Source organism: Malus sylvestris, chromosome 1 (genome assembly GCF_916048215.2).
Source record: "Malus sylvestris chromosome 1, drMalSylv7.2, whole genome shotgun sequence".
Taxonomy (NCBI): domain Eukaryota; kingdom Viridiplantae; phylum Streptophyta; class Magnoliopsida; order Rosales; family Rosaceae; genus Malus; species Malus sylvestris.
The window spans coordinates 18,027,407-18,042,364 of NC_062260.1; the positions used below are offsets into that span (position 1 = coordinate 18,027,407).

The window sequence follows — 14,958 nt, forward strand, 5'->3', positions numbered from 1 at the left end:
TCCAAAATTACCATATAGTAAAAATGAAATATTTAATATAGTGAGTTATTTAGTCTAATCCAGCATGTCACCAAAATAGTTTTAATGTGTACCAACATACATTGTAGGAGAAATAAAATAAGAGACCTGTTATTAGCACAAAAATCTCATTCTACACTCCTCACAAGTGTATTTTTCTTTTTAATTATAGAAAGTTTGGAGTGCCAAATGAGATTTTTGGAATGATAATAACAATTCCCTAAAATAAAAGGGGATAGTATAAAAATCAGATGAAAAAATTGAAAATCTTATTATTAAAAAAAGTAATTTGAGTGGTGGTGGTGAACATTCTATCACATATGCAAGGGAAGATACTTTACTCTGTTAGAACTTGCCCCAAGCATGATGGAGATGTTTGAGATAATTTACTCCCTTCTTCCCTAGTAGTGCAAATATAGGAAGGTTTTCAGACTCTGGTATTTTTTGATGGTTGGAATTGAATAAATCGAACAAAAATAATGAACAATTTAGTATGGATGTGTGAGAAACACGTGTGTTTATTTTTCAAAATTTTACAAGAACAGATTTTCTAAGTGTGTACTGTGTAAAAAGAAGATAGTTTGAAAGGATAATACTAGGGAAACCAAATTTTTTAAATCAAAATGATGTGGTTGAAGATGATTGAATTATTAATTAAATGTAGATTAACGTGGCTTGTTTCTTATTGGTGACACATAATTTGGTTTACAATTTAGTTTAAAAATTTTGATCTCCCTGCATTACCCGACATATGGCCCTTTGGAGGAAGATCATAAATGAAGGCTTTTCTTTGTCACAACAGAGGTCCAACCTGGAGCCTCCTACCCATCAAACACCACAAAATGCCTATCCTTCACACTATCCAAATGAAAGAGGAATGAATGGTTGTCCATCTCCGAAACTTTGAGAGAGCAGCATCTCCACTTTCCATTGCAAATCACCCCTCCAAAATTACAAACTCAAGAACAAGGATAACTAGAGAGATAAACTAAAACTCATCAGACTGCATCACGTTTCTCATCCTAGTGGCCTCAGAATCTCTCTCATTGGACTTAATTAACCGGTAGGGGATTCAGTAGCCATGGCCTCAACCTCCTCCACACTTTCCATCTCCTCCTCATCCACTCTAGTTGACTCCAAGGCTCCTCGCCATTCGGCTGCCTCATCACCACAATGTGTGACCCTCCCTACGCTTCCTCCACCGCCTGTTCAGTCTCAAAACCGTGCAGGGAAGACCACTGCCTATTGTGAGTCATTCATATATTATATCCCTAGAATTAGTTTGCATTATATTCAGTACTTCAGTTTTTATAAAGTACTAATATATGTATCGGACCAATCCAGACAGTTGGTAATAAGGTGAAATCTTATTTGAGCACATGTGCATTTCAGACTGACAGTTTAGTAACATATACTAGAATCTGTAACAAGAACATTACCACGTAGCTATATACTTATAATTTTTATTTCAGGTCGTAAGATTGCGCGCAATGTCATGGCAATGGCGACAGGGGAAGCACCAGCAGAAGTGGCAACAGCTGAGCCCCCAGAGATTGTGAAGACAGTTCAAGAAGCTGTGAGCCTATCAATACTTTTTAAAATTCAGTTACATCAACCTTTGTATTAGTGAGTTCAGCAACTTATGTGACAAGAATGATTTGCTTTTGGTGTCTAGTGGGAGAAAGTGGAAGATAAATATGCAGTGTCTTCACTTGCAGTAGCTGTTGCTGTTGCAGTATGGGGCTTCAGTGGAATGATCTCGGTGCAGTTCCTCAACTTAGCACATTCTTATAGTCTCTCAATAAGAACCATAAGTTGTTGTGCTCTTAAATGTGTAGAGTTTAGTAACTTCTCATTCTCAGTTATCCAATTACTGACCAGTTTCTGTGTGATGGGTATTGTTTGTACCAGGCAATTGATAGGCTTCCTTTAGTCCCTGGTGTTCTTGAGCTTGTAGGAATTGGCTACACTGGGGTAAGTTAGTCTGTAATTTTGGTCTTGCATTCCCTTAGAAAATCTTCAACTTAACAGCGCCGGAAAAGAATTAGATTCATTAGTTCTTGCAGTACATGAATAAGAACCGTTTGATCAATATAGCACAACTTGATAGGCTGCACCTATTTCTAAATACTTGTCTTTCTTTTTGATATTGCAGTGGTTTGCATACAAGAACCTTGTTTTCAAACCAGACAGGTGAGTCTCAATTTTTCATTACCTTGACTGGAGAGTATAAATAAGTAGTTTCAGTTAATTTACTTGGTCTAAAAACTTTCCAAAAGATGTGCATAACAACTTTTTTTTGTTGACTTATGATGTCTGAAATTACAGAGAAGCCTTGACACAGAAGATTAAGGGCACATACAAAGATATAATCGGCAGCAGCTAGAACAAACCGAAAAGTATTGCTGCTGAGATGAGATGAAATCGTGGCCGGTTTTTGAAGCTTCTATCTACATACGTAAATATCTCGCAGCATTGTCCGCAAAAGAAGTGAACATTCTTCATGTTGTTTGCAGAAGCATATTCTGACCAAAGTTATACTTAATGTTATGTATGTACTTTGTCTGCGAGATACATGTAACTAGTACTACTGTCATTTGTTTCCCTGTTAGCTCCTTGTAATTCATATCGCGATGCTTCCGATATTTTATTATAGAAATAAATGATAAAAGTACACTTACGTACAATAACCTGCAGAATGGGCAGTTCTGATCAGGATGTTTTCTTATTTAAAAACATTATCGGATTATCCAAAAATTACGAACAAAACAGTATTCATATCTGATGCTATAGATTAATCCAACACCAATTGATTTACAAATTCAAATACGCACATTACATATGAAGCAACATAATCTTTTATTAATTCGGGTGATTACGCCTTGATCATATGGCATGGCAGCTCTCTGCTTAAAGAACTCCATCACCCAGGCATTATAGGTAAAACATTCATATCTGATGCCACTGAATCCAGCCCAATTGCCAAGGCTAAAAATTCTTCTCGGCTCCGCTCCTTCCCTCCCGGAGTTTGAGTCATCACCACCAAGTTCAATTCGGACGTGCATTTCACAGAAGTGCTTGTGTCTGGAAGAACTGGAAGAATTTCTTCAATAATGATTTACTTTTCCATCGTTTGGAATAGCATTGTAACAGTTTTTCAACAGCTTTAGGCACTGCGCATCGGTCCAATCATGAAGTATCCACTACAAATATTTATCAAACTGAAGAAATTAGTATATATACAGAGTTATTACCTTTAAAAAATAATGTTTGAGGAATTCAAAAATCACCTTCATAATAATTGCATTCCCTTTTGGAACACTTTCAAACATGTCTCCTCCAACACATTCCACACCTGAAAAAATGAATTAGCACCCAATTCATATGCTGCACAAATATATTGTGATTAAAATAAAGAAGAACAAAAACAGAATAAATAAATTCACAACTGTAATATTAAATTGTAAGTACCAGGATATGGAGAAACATGTTTGATGACCTGAGGCATGTCGTAATTGATACCCTTAATATGAGGATATTTGGAAATGATTAGATTAAGAGTGTGACCCAAACCACCACCAACATCAACAAGTTTGTTAAGTTGCTCAAAACCCTTGTAGATTTGAAGAATCTTCTTCATAACAATAATAGCGTAGTTGAACATTGCAGTGTGGAAAGCTTGATGAAACCTCGGGTCCGAACCTGTATACTCAAAGAGGTGCAAGCCATGAGCCCTTTTAAACGGACGTCCCCCTTCAACAATTGCATTTTCAGTTGGGACCTATATATAAATATATGAAATGTGAACCAATAAGTAACTTTTAGATATCTATTGTTCAATGATATATGCATGAAACTGATACATTTGTCGACACTTAAAATTATACGAAGTTCTATGAATCGGCAACAAATTTTTTTGAATAAAAAGCTCTTACTAATCCTTTGAGTAGTCAAGTAGTATTCCTCAATTTATGCATCTATAGTAGCTAGAAACCCTTTAATCTAGTGTAATGTCAAAAGATAAATTGGCCACAGATGAAAAATCCAGACAGAGAACCAACAAATTCAACATGAATATTTTTTTATAAGTAAATGATAAAAGAGAGAAAGGAATCAAGACTTCGCATGCAAATATGCAATGGAAGTTAAAAGGAGTGAACAGATATACCAGCTGGCAGAGAAGACCTTGTCATGACCCAATGCCACCATGGGGGCTAAAGAAACACCATCTTCCTTAGGCATAAAGTGCTTGGAGACACGGTTAAGGCTGTAGAACCTCACAAATTCATCATTAGCAGCAACAACAGAGCAATCGAGAACTGAGTAACTGGCCAGGAACCTGAGGATGCCGTCCAACATCACAGGTGCCTCTGGATTCTCGGTGGCTATCTGGGCTACAATCTCTGACGAAGAGAGCTTGGCACCTCAACCCGCTTTCGCTATGATGTCGAAAACGCCAAGCTCGATTGCTGATTGAATAGACATTGGCAGCACAGATGAACCACCAGCTGTAAGGCAGTGCAGAAGCTTTCTTCTTCTTGCTTTCTAATATTTTCATCATCGTTAACAACAGCAATTCTCCCATGGCTTTCTTCTAGATCTAGTTCTCTATCCACCGAAGACCCCATTACCTGATGATCTAAAATACCTCCGTCTACTCTCTTTAGTTTTTACTAGCAAAGGTGCCCGTGTAATGCTGCGGGGCGTATAAAACTTGCAAAAAGTTCTAAATATATGTATTTACAATCCAATTTACAGTAAGGAACAAAATAGGTGACCAGGGGTTGGTTTTACAGCCCTATTTGTACACACAATATACATATATATACTAATCAATAGCTCTGAACTTCCTTATTTACAACTGTATTTACAACCTTATATACATGTGTCTGTGTGTGTGTATATATATTCAGCACTTCTGAACTTCCTTAATCAACACTTGAGCTTTTTTTTTTCTTTCTTCTTGTATGTATTAAAGACACACATTATCCTCAGACAACTCAACAGTGCCAGCTAGAGTCCAAGGCTGGAACACAGTCAGCAATTACTTAGCTTTTAAGTTTTCTTATTGTAACTGATTTGTAACTAATCATAGATTAAGTTTAATTAGTTACATTAGTTAATAACTAAACTTTATTAGCTGCTGTGTATAAATACCTCCAATGTAAATCATTTTAATCAATGAGAAATATATTTCTAATATGGTATCATCCCTTTTTCTGCTTAACCGCCTTTCTTCGATCCTCTTCTCCATCGCTCCCTGCGATCTCTGATTTCTTCGATCTTTGATCTTCCATCTTCAATTTCTTGTGGATCTTGATCGATCTTCTTTTCTCTGCTACTATCTTTCTCGATTACGATGACATCGTCGAGTTCCTCTCCGATGAATCTTGATGTTCTTGCCCCAAATTCGTCCCGACAAACCCTAATTTCACAGCGGTTCCATCTTCTCCCTCAATTTCTTCGATTTCAATTCAGCGCATCAGTTGTATGGTTCCTACCAAGCTGAAGCGTGACAATTATCTTGTTTGGAAAGCATTGTTTGCTCCAATTTTTCGCCGTTACAAGCTTACAGGGATTCTTGATGGCTTGGAGGTTTGTCCTTTGCCATTTTTACTTGATGCATCTGGCAACACCACTAGCACTCCCAATCCGGCTTTTGATTTGTGGTATGAAAAGGATCAGAATATCCTTATCTGGCTTAACTCCACCCTTTCGGAAGATCTCATTCCGTTTATTGTTGGTGTTACATCGTCTCGAGAGTTATGGTTGAATCTTGAGCAACGATTTTGCGGCGTCTCTGCTGCTCATATCCACCAGTTTCGATCTCGCCTGCACACTATTCAGAAAGGAGATCTCACAATTTCTAACTATATTCAGCTAATCAAAACCATTTCTGATGCACTCGTGGCTGCCCGTGCTCTGATTTTTAAAAGTGATCTGATTGCAGTTACTCGTAATGGTCTCTCTGAGGATTATGAGTCTTTTGTTGACTCCATTATGCTACGCATTTCCTCTACTTCATTGGACGAACTACATGGCCTGCTGATTAATAAAGAATTGTTCATGAATCTTAAGAAGAAGACTGTAGCTTCGTCAGTATCTGAACCCTTTCAAGCTTATGCAGCTCAGTATCAACACTCTCAAGTGCCTCTTCTTCCCACACCCCAGGGTCATCCTGGACAGAACTTGTACATCTCTGCTTCCAGGCAATTCAATCGTGGCAAAGGAACTTACAGGGGTAATAACTATCAAGGCAATAACTATCGGGGAAATTCTAGAGGCAATTTCAATCGCAACTCTGGAAGTTACACTCGTCATTCTGGAACCACCACTAGTCACCGAGATCCTTGCCAAATCTGTCATTCTCCAGATCATGAAACATTAGATTGTTTTGAACGGATGAATCATGCCTTTGCTGGAAAAATTCCTCCTGCAAAATTGGCAGCTATGTGTGCTCACACCATCAAATCCTCTTCTCCTACTTGGCTTATGGACTCCGGTGCCACGTCTCACATAACCAATGACATCTCTGCCATTCATTCTCCCACTCCTTACAATGGTCAGGACAAGGTTTATATTGGTGATGGTCAAGGTATGCTTATCCACCATAATGGTACAACCTTTTTTACTACTCCTACTGCCACTTTTCGTCTGAATAATGTTTTACATGTTCCTGCAATGAAGCATAACCTTCTTTCTGCGTATCAATTCTTACGAGACAATCATTGCAAATTAACCCTTGATTCTGATGGCTCTAAAATCAAGGATCGTATTTCGGGGAGGATGCTTTTCCGAGGACCAGTTAAAGATGGTTTTTATCCTTTTCAAGGCATTCCTCCAGCATCCACTTCTCCCTCGGCTCTTGTTAGTAATAAAGCTCCTTTACAAATTTGGCATAATCGGCTCGGTCATCCATCTTCTGCTATTTTTCAGAAGACTTTAAATAGTAGTACTATAGTTTACAGTGATAAAAAGTTTACTTCTTTCTTCTGTTCAGATTGTGCAATTGGAAAAAAATCACAAATTGCCCTTCACTGCAAGTATTAGCTCTGTATCTGTGCCCTTAGAACTTGTTCATTGTGATGTTTGAGGACTTGCCCCTACATTGTCTCTCAATGGTTATAAGTACTATGTGTTATTTGTTGATGAATTCACAAAATATAGTTGGATGTTCCCATTGAAGCTCAAATCTGAGGTGTATTCAGTTTTTGTGAATTTCAAGTGTTATGTAGAAAACTTGGTTGGCAATAAAATCAAAGTTCTCCGCTCTGATTCAGGGGGTGGATTCACAAGTTCAAATTTTAATTCCTTTCTTCTGCAGCATGGTATTTTGCATCAATATTCTTGTCCTCACACACCGGAACAGAACGGTTGTGTTGAACGGAAACATCGGCACCTCATAGAAACTGCTTGGACTCTTATCACTGCATCAAAGGTTCCACATTCATTTTGGTTTGAGGCATTCTCTACTGCCTTGTATCTGATAAACAGGCTTCCAATCTCTGGTCTTGACAAATCTCCATGGGAATTACTTTTTCACAAGCCTCCAGATTATTCAAAACTCAAGGTTTTTGGGTGTAGTTGCTATCCCTCCAGATTATTCAAAGCTCAAGGTTTTTGGGTGTAGTTGCTATCCCTGGCTTAAACCATATTCTGCTTCCAAGTTTGATGGGAAAAGCATTCACTGTGTTTTTCTTGGTTACAGTTTGCAACACAAGGGCTATCGTTGCTTAGATCTTCTTACATCCAGACTCTACATCTCTCGTCATGTGCTTTTCAATGAATCTAATTTCCCTTTTCATAAACCACATGAGCTCACAGTGTCCAATTCACAGTTCCAACATAGTCCGCACCCTCAGTATCCACCATTCACACTTCCATTTACCATCCCTTGCACTTCTCCCTTATCCTCACCTGCATCACCATCTTCCTCTTCCCCTACTTCCTCTTCCTCCATTCCAACAGTGCCAGATTCTACCCTACACTCTACTTCACCATTACCCAATTCTTCAATCCCACCTACCTCTCCAATCCCCCCTCTACCTCTCCCTTCCACCAATACTCATTCCATGACTACTAGGTCCAAGGCTGGAATCTTTAAACCTAAAGCTTTGGCTGCTACTAAACTCCCTATTGATACATTGAACTTTGTTCCTACAACCTTCTTACAAGCTTCTAAGTATGATCACTGGATGAAAGCAATGGCTGAGGAGTTTCAAGCATTGCAATCTACAGGAACCTGATCTCTTGTTCCTTCTACACCAAATCAAAATCTTGTCGGGTGTAAATGGGTTTTTCGCATCAAACGGAAACCCGATGGCAGTGTGGACAGATACAAAGCCCACTTATTAGCCAAAGGCTTCCATCAACAATAAGGTATTGATTTTCAAGAGACTTTTAGTCCCGTTGCAAAACCTGTGACGATTTGAATTCTCTTGACATTAGCAGTACAATTTGATTGGTTTTTAAACCAATTGGACGTTAGCAACGCATTCTTACATGGCACACTTAAAGATGAGGTCTTTATGCAACAACCCCTTAGTTTTATTGATCCATCAAAGCCATCCCATGTCTGCAAACTCATCAAGTCCTTGTATGGCCTCAAGCAAGCCCCAAGGGCATGGTATGATAAACTGTTTCAAGCCTTGATTTCTCTGGGATTTCATAACTCTCAATCTGATTGTTCTTTGTTTGTTGCGTTTGAGCCAACTCTTGTCATTGTCCTAGTATATGTTGATGATATACTCGTTACTGGACCAAATGCTCAAGTCTGCACAACCTTTACTCACAAACTCAGTCAACTATTTCCAATCAAAGATTTAGGCCCTTTACATTACTTCTTGGGTTTGGAGATTCACAGAAACTCAGAATGCATTTTTCTCTCTCAACACAAATATGCCATGGATCTTCTTCTCAAGACGCATATGGATGGTAGTAAACAAGGAAGAAAATATCGGTAATATCGGAAATATCGGTAGTCCGAAAACACGGAAATATCGATGGAAATATCGGGATAATATCGATATCGATAAAAATTACATGGAAACCACGGAAATTGTAAGAAAAACTTGGAAATTTTTAATGAAACTTTGCAGGATGTTTATTTAGTCAATTATCTATTAGTTTATCACAAAAAATTGGAAGGAAATGCATTGCATGATGGATTTAACTGATTTAAGTTGATTATATAGCGAGTTGGCAAACATTGTGAGTGTAGAAAATATGTAGTAATTAATGAAAGAAGTTTAAACACACCATAATCATTTATATATAATTAATTAGTACAATATTGGGAGGTTTTATTTAGGATATTAAAAAAAAAAAAAGGGAAGTGAATAAAATGATGAAGAATAATGTGCCGAATTTGACACTGATTTTCCGGCCAAACCACAGCGAGTTGGCCGGCGTGCAAGGAATCAATCTCTTCTCGTCGAGTAGTACAACTTTCCTTTTTGTTTCACTCAATTTCGTTGAGTATTGAAAAAGTTATACTCATTTGAATCTTACCCAGTTTCCGGCGACCTCAGTGGCTTTCAAGGCATTTTCCAGCCAAACCACGACTAGTCAGACGTCTTGTGAGGTACCATTCTCTTCGTCTCTTCGAGGGCTACAACGTTTGTTTTTGTCTTGCTTGATTTTGTTGAGTTTTGACAAAGTTATGGCCGTTTAAAGTGGGTGTGGATTTCCAGCCGAAATTCCGATTTTCTCTCCCATTGGGTCGAGTCCCACATCGCCCACGCGAGGGCAGTGAGCAAGCAAGAAGGCCTATAAAAGCCACATTCCTAAGCTGAGAAAAGCATGTCTTGCTCGGCCTTTGGGCTATGATCAAGTGTAGTATGTGTTGAGATTTCTCAACATTTTAAAGTATTTTTGGATATTATATCGCGATATTATCGATAATTTCGAAAATATCGCGATATTTTGACGAAAACCATTTGGATAGTTAAAAAAATATCGAACCCCCAAAAAAACGATAATATCGGCGAAATATCGCCGATATTATCGATTTTTTCTTCCTTGGTAGTAAACCATGCACTACCCCTCTCGGTACTCAGAAGTTAGATCACAATGGTACACTTCTCTCTAATCCACAGGAATATCGATCCATAGATGGGGCATTGCAATATTTGACTTGGACTCGACCTGATCTTTCTTTTGCTGTCAATCAACTCTGTCAGTTTCTCCATTGTCCTCGAGACACACATTTTTAGTCTGTTAAGCGTGTATTATGCTTTCTTAAAGGCACTGTTGATGATAGAATTTGGTTTAAAAAGAGTACCCTCAGTCTCACTGCCTTCTCGGATGCTGACTGGGCAGGATGTGTTTTTGATTGCCGCTCTACAAGTGGTTGCTGTGTTTATCTTGGCACCAATCTCATCAGTTGGAGTGCAAAGAAACAACGTACTGTTGCACGTTCCTCCACTGAAGCTGAATATCGTTCTTTGGCTCACACCTCTGCCGAGATCACTTGGATCTGCAAAATTTTTAGGGACATTGGCTTTCCCTTATCCCAGGTTCCAACTCTTTGGTGTGATAATCTGTCTTCCATTTCCCTTGCTTCAAATCCAGTTTTCCATGCTCGAACGACACATGTTGAGATTGACTACCATTATATTCGAGAACTGGTTTTAGCTTCTCTACTCAGAGTTCAGTTTGTTCCCAGCCACAATCAAATTGCAGATATTCACACTAAGTCTCTGTCCAAAGCTCGTTTTCAATTTCTTCGGTCCAAGCTTTCACTTGGCTCTCCTCCGTTCAGCTTGAGGGGGTGTAAAGACACACATTATCCTCAGACAACTCAACAGTGCCAGCTAGAGTCCAAGGCTGGAACATAGTCAGCAATTACTTAGCTTTTAAGTTTTCTTATTGTAACTGATTTGTAACTAATCATAGATTAAGTTTAATTAGTTACATTAGTTAATAACTAAACTTTATTAGCTGCTGTGTATAAATACCTCCAATGTAAATCATTTTAATCAATGAGAAATATATTTCTAATATGTATTGCTTCTTTGTTACAAATTGAGAAAAAGGAAGGTTATTAATGTAAATAAATGACAGTTTTAGTGAAGATGAGAGAATGAAACTATAGTTATTGAGGAGAGAGCGATTTTTATAATTGTCAAAAAAGTTGAATACCTTTTTCAATCAGTTCTCAAGTGCATTTAATAAGATACTTTAAAAACAAACATTTGCATAGAGGTTGCTGAGTGAAAGATAAAGGAAAAAACGAGAGTAAGAATGTAGTCATTCATGGAGGCTGCTAATCTCCACTCTCACCAAATCATCAAATCATCTTTTTTAATTATCCACGTACGCAATAGAACCATGTAAAATAGAAGAGAAAGAAAAACATTAGTGTCATTGTTGTGTCAAAGTTTGTGATTGGATTAAATTAAAGATTAATATAATTAGTAAACAAATTTAATCATCATGACTGAATATATTGCCTCAAATGAAGCTCACCTCTTAGACATTTCAATGTTGAATCCTTTTCACAGAATAGAGAACTTTGGATCTTACTCAAAAATAAGAAAAAACTTCATATATGAATGCAAGTTGCGCAAACAACGAAATTTGAATCTCAAAACTTTTAAGCCAAAAACAGATCCACTCTATTTCCAAGGACCCCAAAAAAGAAAAAAAGAAATGAAAGAAAGTGCAAGCACAAATTGTGATAGTATACAAAAAATCAATGAAACCTGAAATGCCCAATACATACACAAAAACATTCACCAATTCTTTGACTTTACATACAAATCACAGCAAAGAAAACAAACTCATTTGAAGAAATGACCAACAAAAAAATCCCAGATTTTAAAAATTATAAAAATATTAAAATGATCAAAATCCAAGAGGCAGAATTAATCAAGGATAATAAAAAGGTAGATTATTTATTATATGGGTTTCCCGGGATTGACGTACCGGAAGTGCCATGTGGAGCCTGCGGTTGGTTTGCCACCATGAATCTCAAGTAAAGGTCTTCAAATAGTGCTAAAACCAATGCAGATAATAATCCAGAAATATAAGATAAAAACGATATTGCAAGGAGCTGCAAGATCAAGTTATGAATTCAAGGTAGAGGGGTTGCCTGATTCACCAGTCTTTCCTCCGGACTCATCGGTAGGGTGATGCTAAACTATCTTCTAAGGGTTGATACTATTACAAGGAAAGATTTACAACTAAAAGAAAGGTTTCAAAGCAGCAAAATTCAATAGAGATCTTAACCAAGATACAGGGAAACAATTTGGGTGGTGCTCATAAGAACTGGCTCGAACTGTGGAAAAAACGCAACAAAGTTCATTTTTGTAGTAAATTATAGAATCTAAAATCAACTGATTAAAAATAATTTAGCTTTGCAGTAAATTACGGAATCTGAAAACACAAACCAATTTAATAGAGTTCAAAGTTTCAGTAAATCATAGAATATAAACTGAAAACCAACTAAAAAGGTTCAGCTTTGCAGTAAATTATGGATTCTAATACAAAAACCAAGAAAATTCAAGACCAATTAATCATTCATCTTACAGAAAACTATGGATTGCCGCAAACGAAACCCAAATAATAAAAAAATAAAAAATTACTTTTGCAGTACTCTTCGAATCAAACAAAACCCATGCATTGATTATAATGTTTGAAATGGTACCAGGCATGTTGTTTAGGTTGATAAAGTTTAATAAAGTTTGAAACTTTCAGTAATGGTTTCAAGAGATTTCTATGATTTCGAGAAGAAGAGGGAGTGTAAGAGTCTGTGTATATTTCATATGAAGAACAAAAGGAATTACAAGGACTATATTCACCACAGCTGGTCAAAAAACTAGATCTTACATTTTAGGGACCTAGTACTCATCTCCAGCCATTAAGGTCATCGGAGGATATCTACCATCCACCTGGAGGAAGATGGGAAGACCTAGTACAATCATATAAGATAAGAATACCAGCTGTAATCTTTCTAAAACTAGAAAATGAAACTAGCCGTTGTATTTTTGAATTCTAACGGCTCATTCTAATTTTAGCAAGTTCTTCATTTCTTCAAACTTCTCAGCTTCCATTCGGTTTCAACTGCAGGATTAGCTTCTGCAGATTAACTCCAAGGCTAGTAGGCAGCTTAATTCTCAACAGCCTCTCCTAAGCTGCTTACTGGCTTCACTCCTAACTTCATCCTTAAGTAATTGAATCGCTCTTTAGGCAAGGCTTTTGTAAATATATCTGCCAACTGTTCTTCACTTCTGCAGTATTTCACATCAATGGATCCATGTTACAATGTTTCCCGAATAAAGTGATATTTCCTGTTTATATGTTTGGTTCTCTGATGAAAAACTGGATTTTTGACCATCGATATTGCTGACATGTTGTCACAAAACAATGGTGTTTCTTCAGTTTGCATTTCACCAAAATCATCCAACACAAATCTTAGCCAGATAGCTTGAGCTGTTGCCTCAGCTGCTGAGACGTACTCAGCTTCTGCAGTTGACAATGCAACTGTGTTTTGCTTGACTGAGGCCCATGAGAATGTACCACTACCAAAACTGAATGCATACCCTGATGTGCTTCTACTGTCATCTTCACTGCCAGCCCAATCTGAGTCACAAAATCCAATCAAAACAGCATCCTTGTCCCTCGTGAACTCAATGCCATAGCTGAGAGTACCTTGAATATATCTGAGAACTCTTTTAGCTATTCCCATGTGCTTCTTCGTGGGACCATGCATGAATCTTGATAACAAGTTGGCTGCATACATTATATCAGGCCTGGTTGTAGTTAAATATAACAAGCTGCCAACAATTTTCCTAAACAAACCTTCATCAGCCAGCTCACTTCCATCAACTTTCTTCAGTTTCTCACCAGTGGGTAAGGGAATTGTCATTGACTTACAATCCTCAAGGCCAAACTTTACAAGTAAGGATTTTGCATACTTGCTTTGATGAATGAATACCCCTTTATTAGTTTGTAGAACTCACATTCCCAAGAAATGATGTAAGAGTCATAAATCAGTCATCTTATACTTCTGCATCATGTCTCTTTTAAACTCACTGAGTAATGCATTACTGCTTCCAGTATAAACTATATCATCAACATATATAGAGACAATGATCAGTTTTCCTTCTTCATCAGTTTTGGTATATAAGGTGGCCTCACTGGTGCTTATTTTAAAGTTGCAACTAGTGAGATAAGTGTCAATCTCACTGTACCAGGCTTTAGGAGCCTGCTTCAAACCATAGAGAGCCTTCTTTAACTTATAGACCTTATGATTTGCATTTTCCACTTCAAAACCCTTTGGTTGTTCAGTGTAAACCTCCTCCTCAAGTACTCAATTCAAGAAGGCTGACTTAACATCTAATTGGAACAACTTCCAACCTTTTTGTGCTACAAGTGCAATCAAGGTTCTAATTGTATCTAACCTTGCCACTGAGGCAAAGGTTTCATTATAATCAATACCAGGTTTTTGAGCATACCCTTTTGCCACAAGCCTAGCCTTGTGTTTTTGAACTGTTCCATCCAGATTCAGCTTGGTTTTGAACACCCATTTGACTCCTATGACTGGTTTGTCCGCATGTCTTTCCACCAGCTCCCAAGTTCCATTCTTCTTAATAGTTTCAATCTTAGCATTCATTGCTTCCTTCCATGCTTTGTCTTCAATAGCTTCATGATAAGTTTCAGGTTCAATAATGGTCATATGACATCTTCCATAAATGTCCTCCAAGCTTCGCAGCTTTACTGCTGTATTGCTCGGTGTTGACCCTTGACTGGTACTGCCAGTGTTGCTTCCAGAGACATGTTCATCATCTGAGACTAATTAAGTGAGATTTGGAGAGTCGGTGCTTTGAGTTTCATGAGAGGATTCTTCTGTTTCAGTTATCCCAGAATTTTCATTTCCAAAAATGAGAGGCATGTAGACTGTTTCAACTTGCTTGCTTTCCCAATTCCAGGATTTGT

At 37.6% G+C, this 14,958-nt stretch overlaps 2 protein-coding genes and 2 pseudogenes across 2 annotated transcripts; 2 read left to right on the forward strand and 2 right to left on the reverse strand.

Moving 5' to 3' along the window:
- Positions 1-839: 839 nt before the first annotated feature.
- Positions 840-2,708, forward strand: LOC126626445 (protein CURVATURE THYLAKOID 1B, chloroplastic-like). Its single transcript, XM_050295770.1, has 6 exons — positions 840-1,265; positions 1,491-1,594; positions 1,694-1,780; positions 1,930-1,992; positions 2,174-2,211; positions 2,347-2,708. The coding sequence occupies exons 1-6, from the start codon at positions 1,100-1,102 to the stop codon at positions 2,402-2,404; spliced, it is 516 nt and encodes a 171-aa protein (XP_050151727.1). The 5' UTR covers positions 840-1,099; the 3' UTR covers positions 2,405-2,708.
- On the reverse strand, positions 2,594-4,749 carry LOC126626433 (anthranilate N-methyltransferase-like; annotated as a pseudogene).
- Positions 4,750-9,819: 5,070 nt separating this feature from the next.
- LOC126634012 (U2 spliceosomal RNA) lies at positions 9,820-9,957 on the forward strand (annotated as a pseudogene).
- A 3,172-nt stretch (positions 9,958-13,129) lies between these two features.
- Positions 13,130-13,888, reverse strand: LOC126614101 (secreted RxLR effector protein 161-like). The gene is made up of 2 exons (XM_050281753.1): positions 13,371-13,888; positions 13,130-13,250 (listed from the first exon to the last, which is right to left on the reverse strand). The coding sequence occupies exons 1-2, from the start codon at positions 13,886-13,888 to the stop codon at positions 13,130-13,132; spliced, it is 639 nt and encodes a 212-aa protein (XP_050137710.1).
- Between the last annotated feature and the right edge of the window lie 1,070 nt (positions 13,889-14,958).

Bases quoted from the DNA above. Each gene is read 5' to 3' on its own strand.
- LOC126626445 (XM_050295770.1), top strand. From the start codon at position 1,100: ATGGCCTCAACCTCCTCCACACTTTCCATCTCCTCCTCATCCACTCTA. The intron at 1,595-1,693 runs GTGAGCCTATCA...TTTGGTGTCTAG, and splicing joins TGAAGACAGTTCAAGAAGCT to TGGGAGAAAGTGGAAGATAA. The intron at 1,781-1,929 runs GTGCAGTTCCTC...TGTTTGTACCAG, and splicing joins GCTTCAGTGGAATGATCTCG to GCAATTGATAGGCTTCCTTT.
- LOC126614101 (XM_050281753.1), bottom strand. From the start codon at position 13,888: ATGACAATTCCCTTACCCACTGGTGAGAAACTGAAGAAAGTTGATGGA. The intron at 13,251-13,370 runs GTCAGCAATATC...GAAATACTGCAG, and splicing joins CCATTGTTTTGTGACAACAT to AAGTGAAGAACAGTTGGCAG.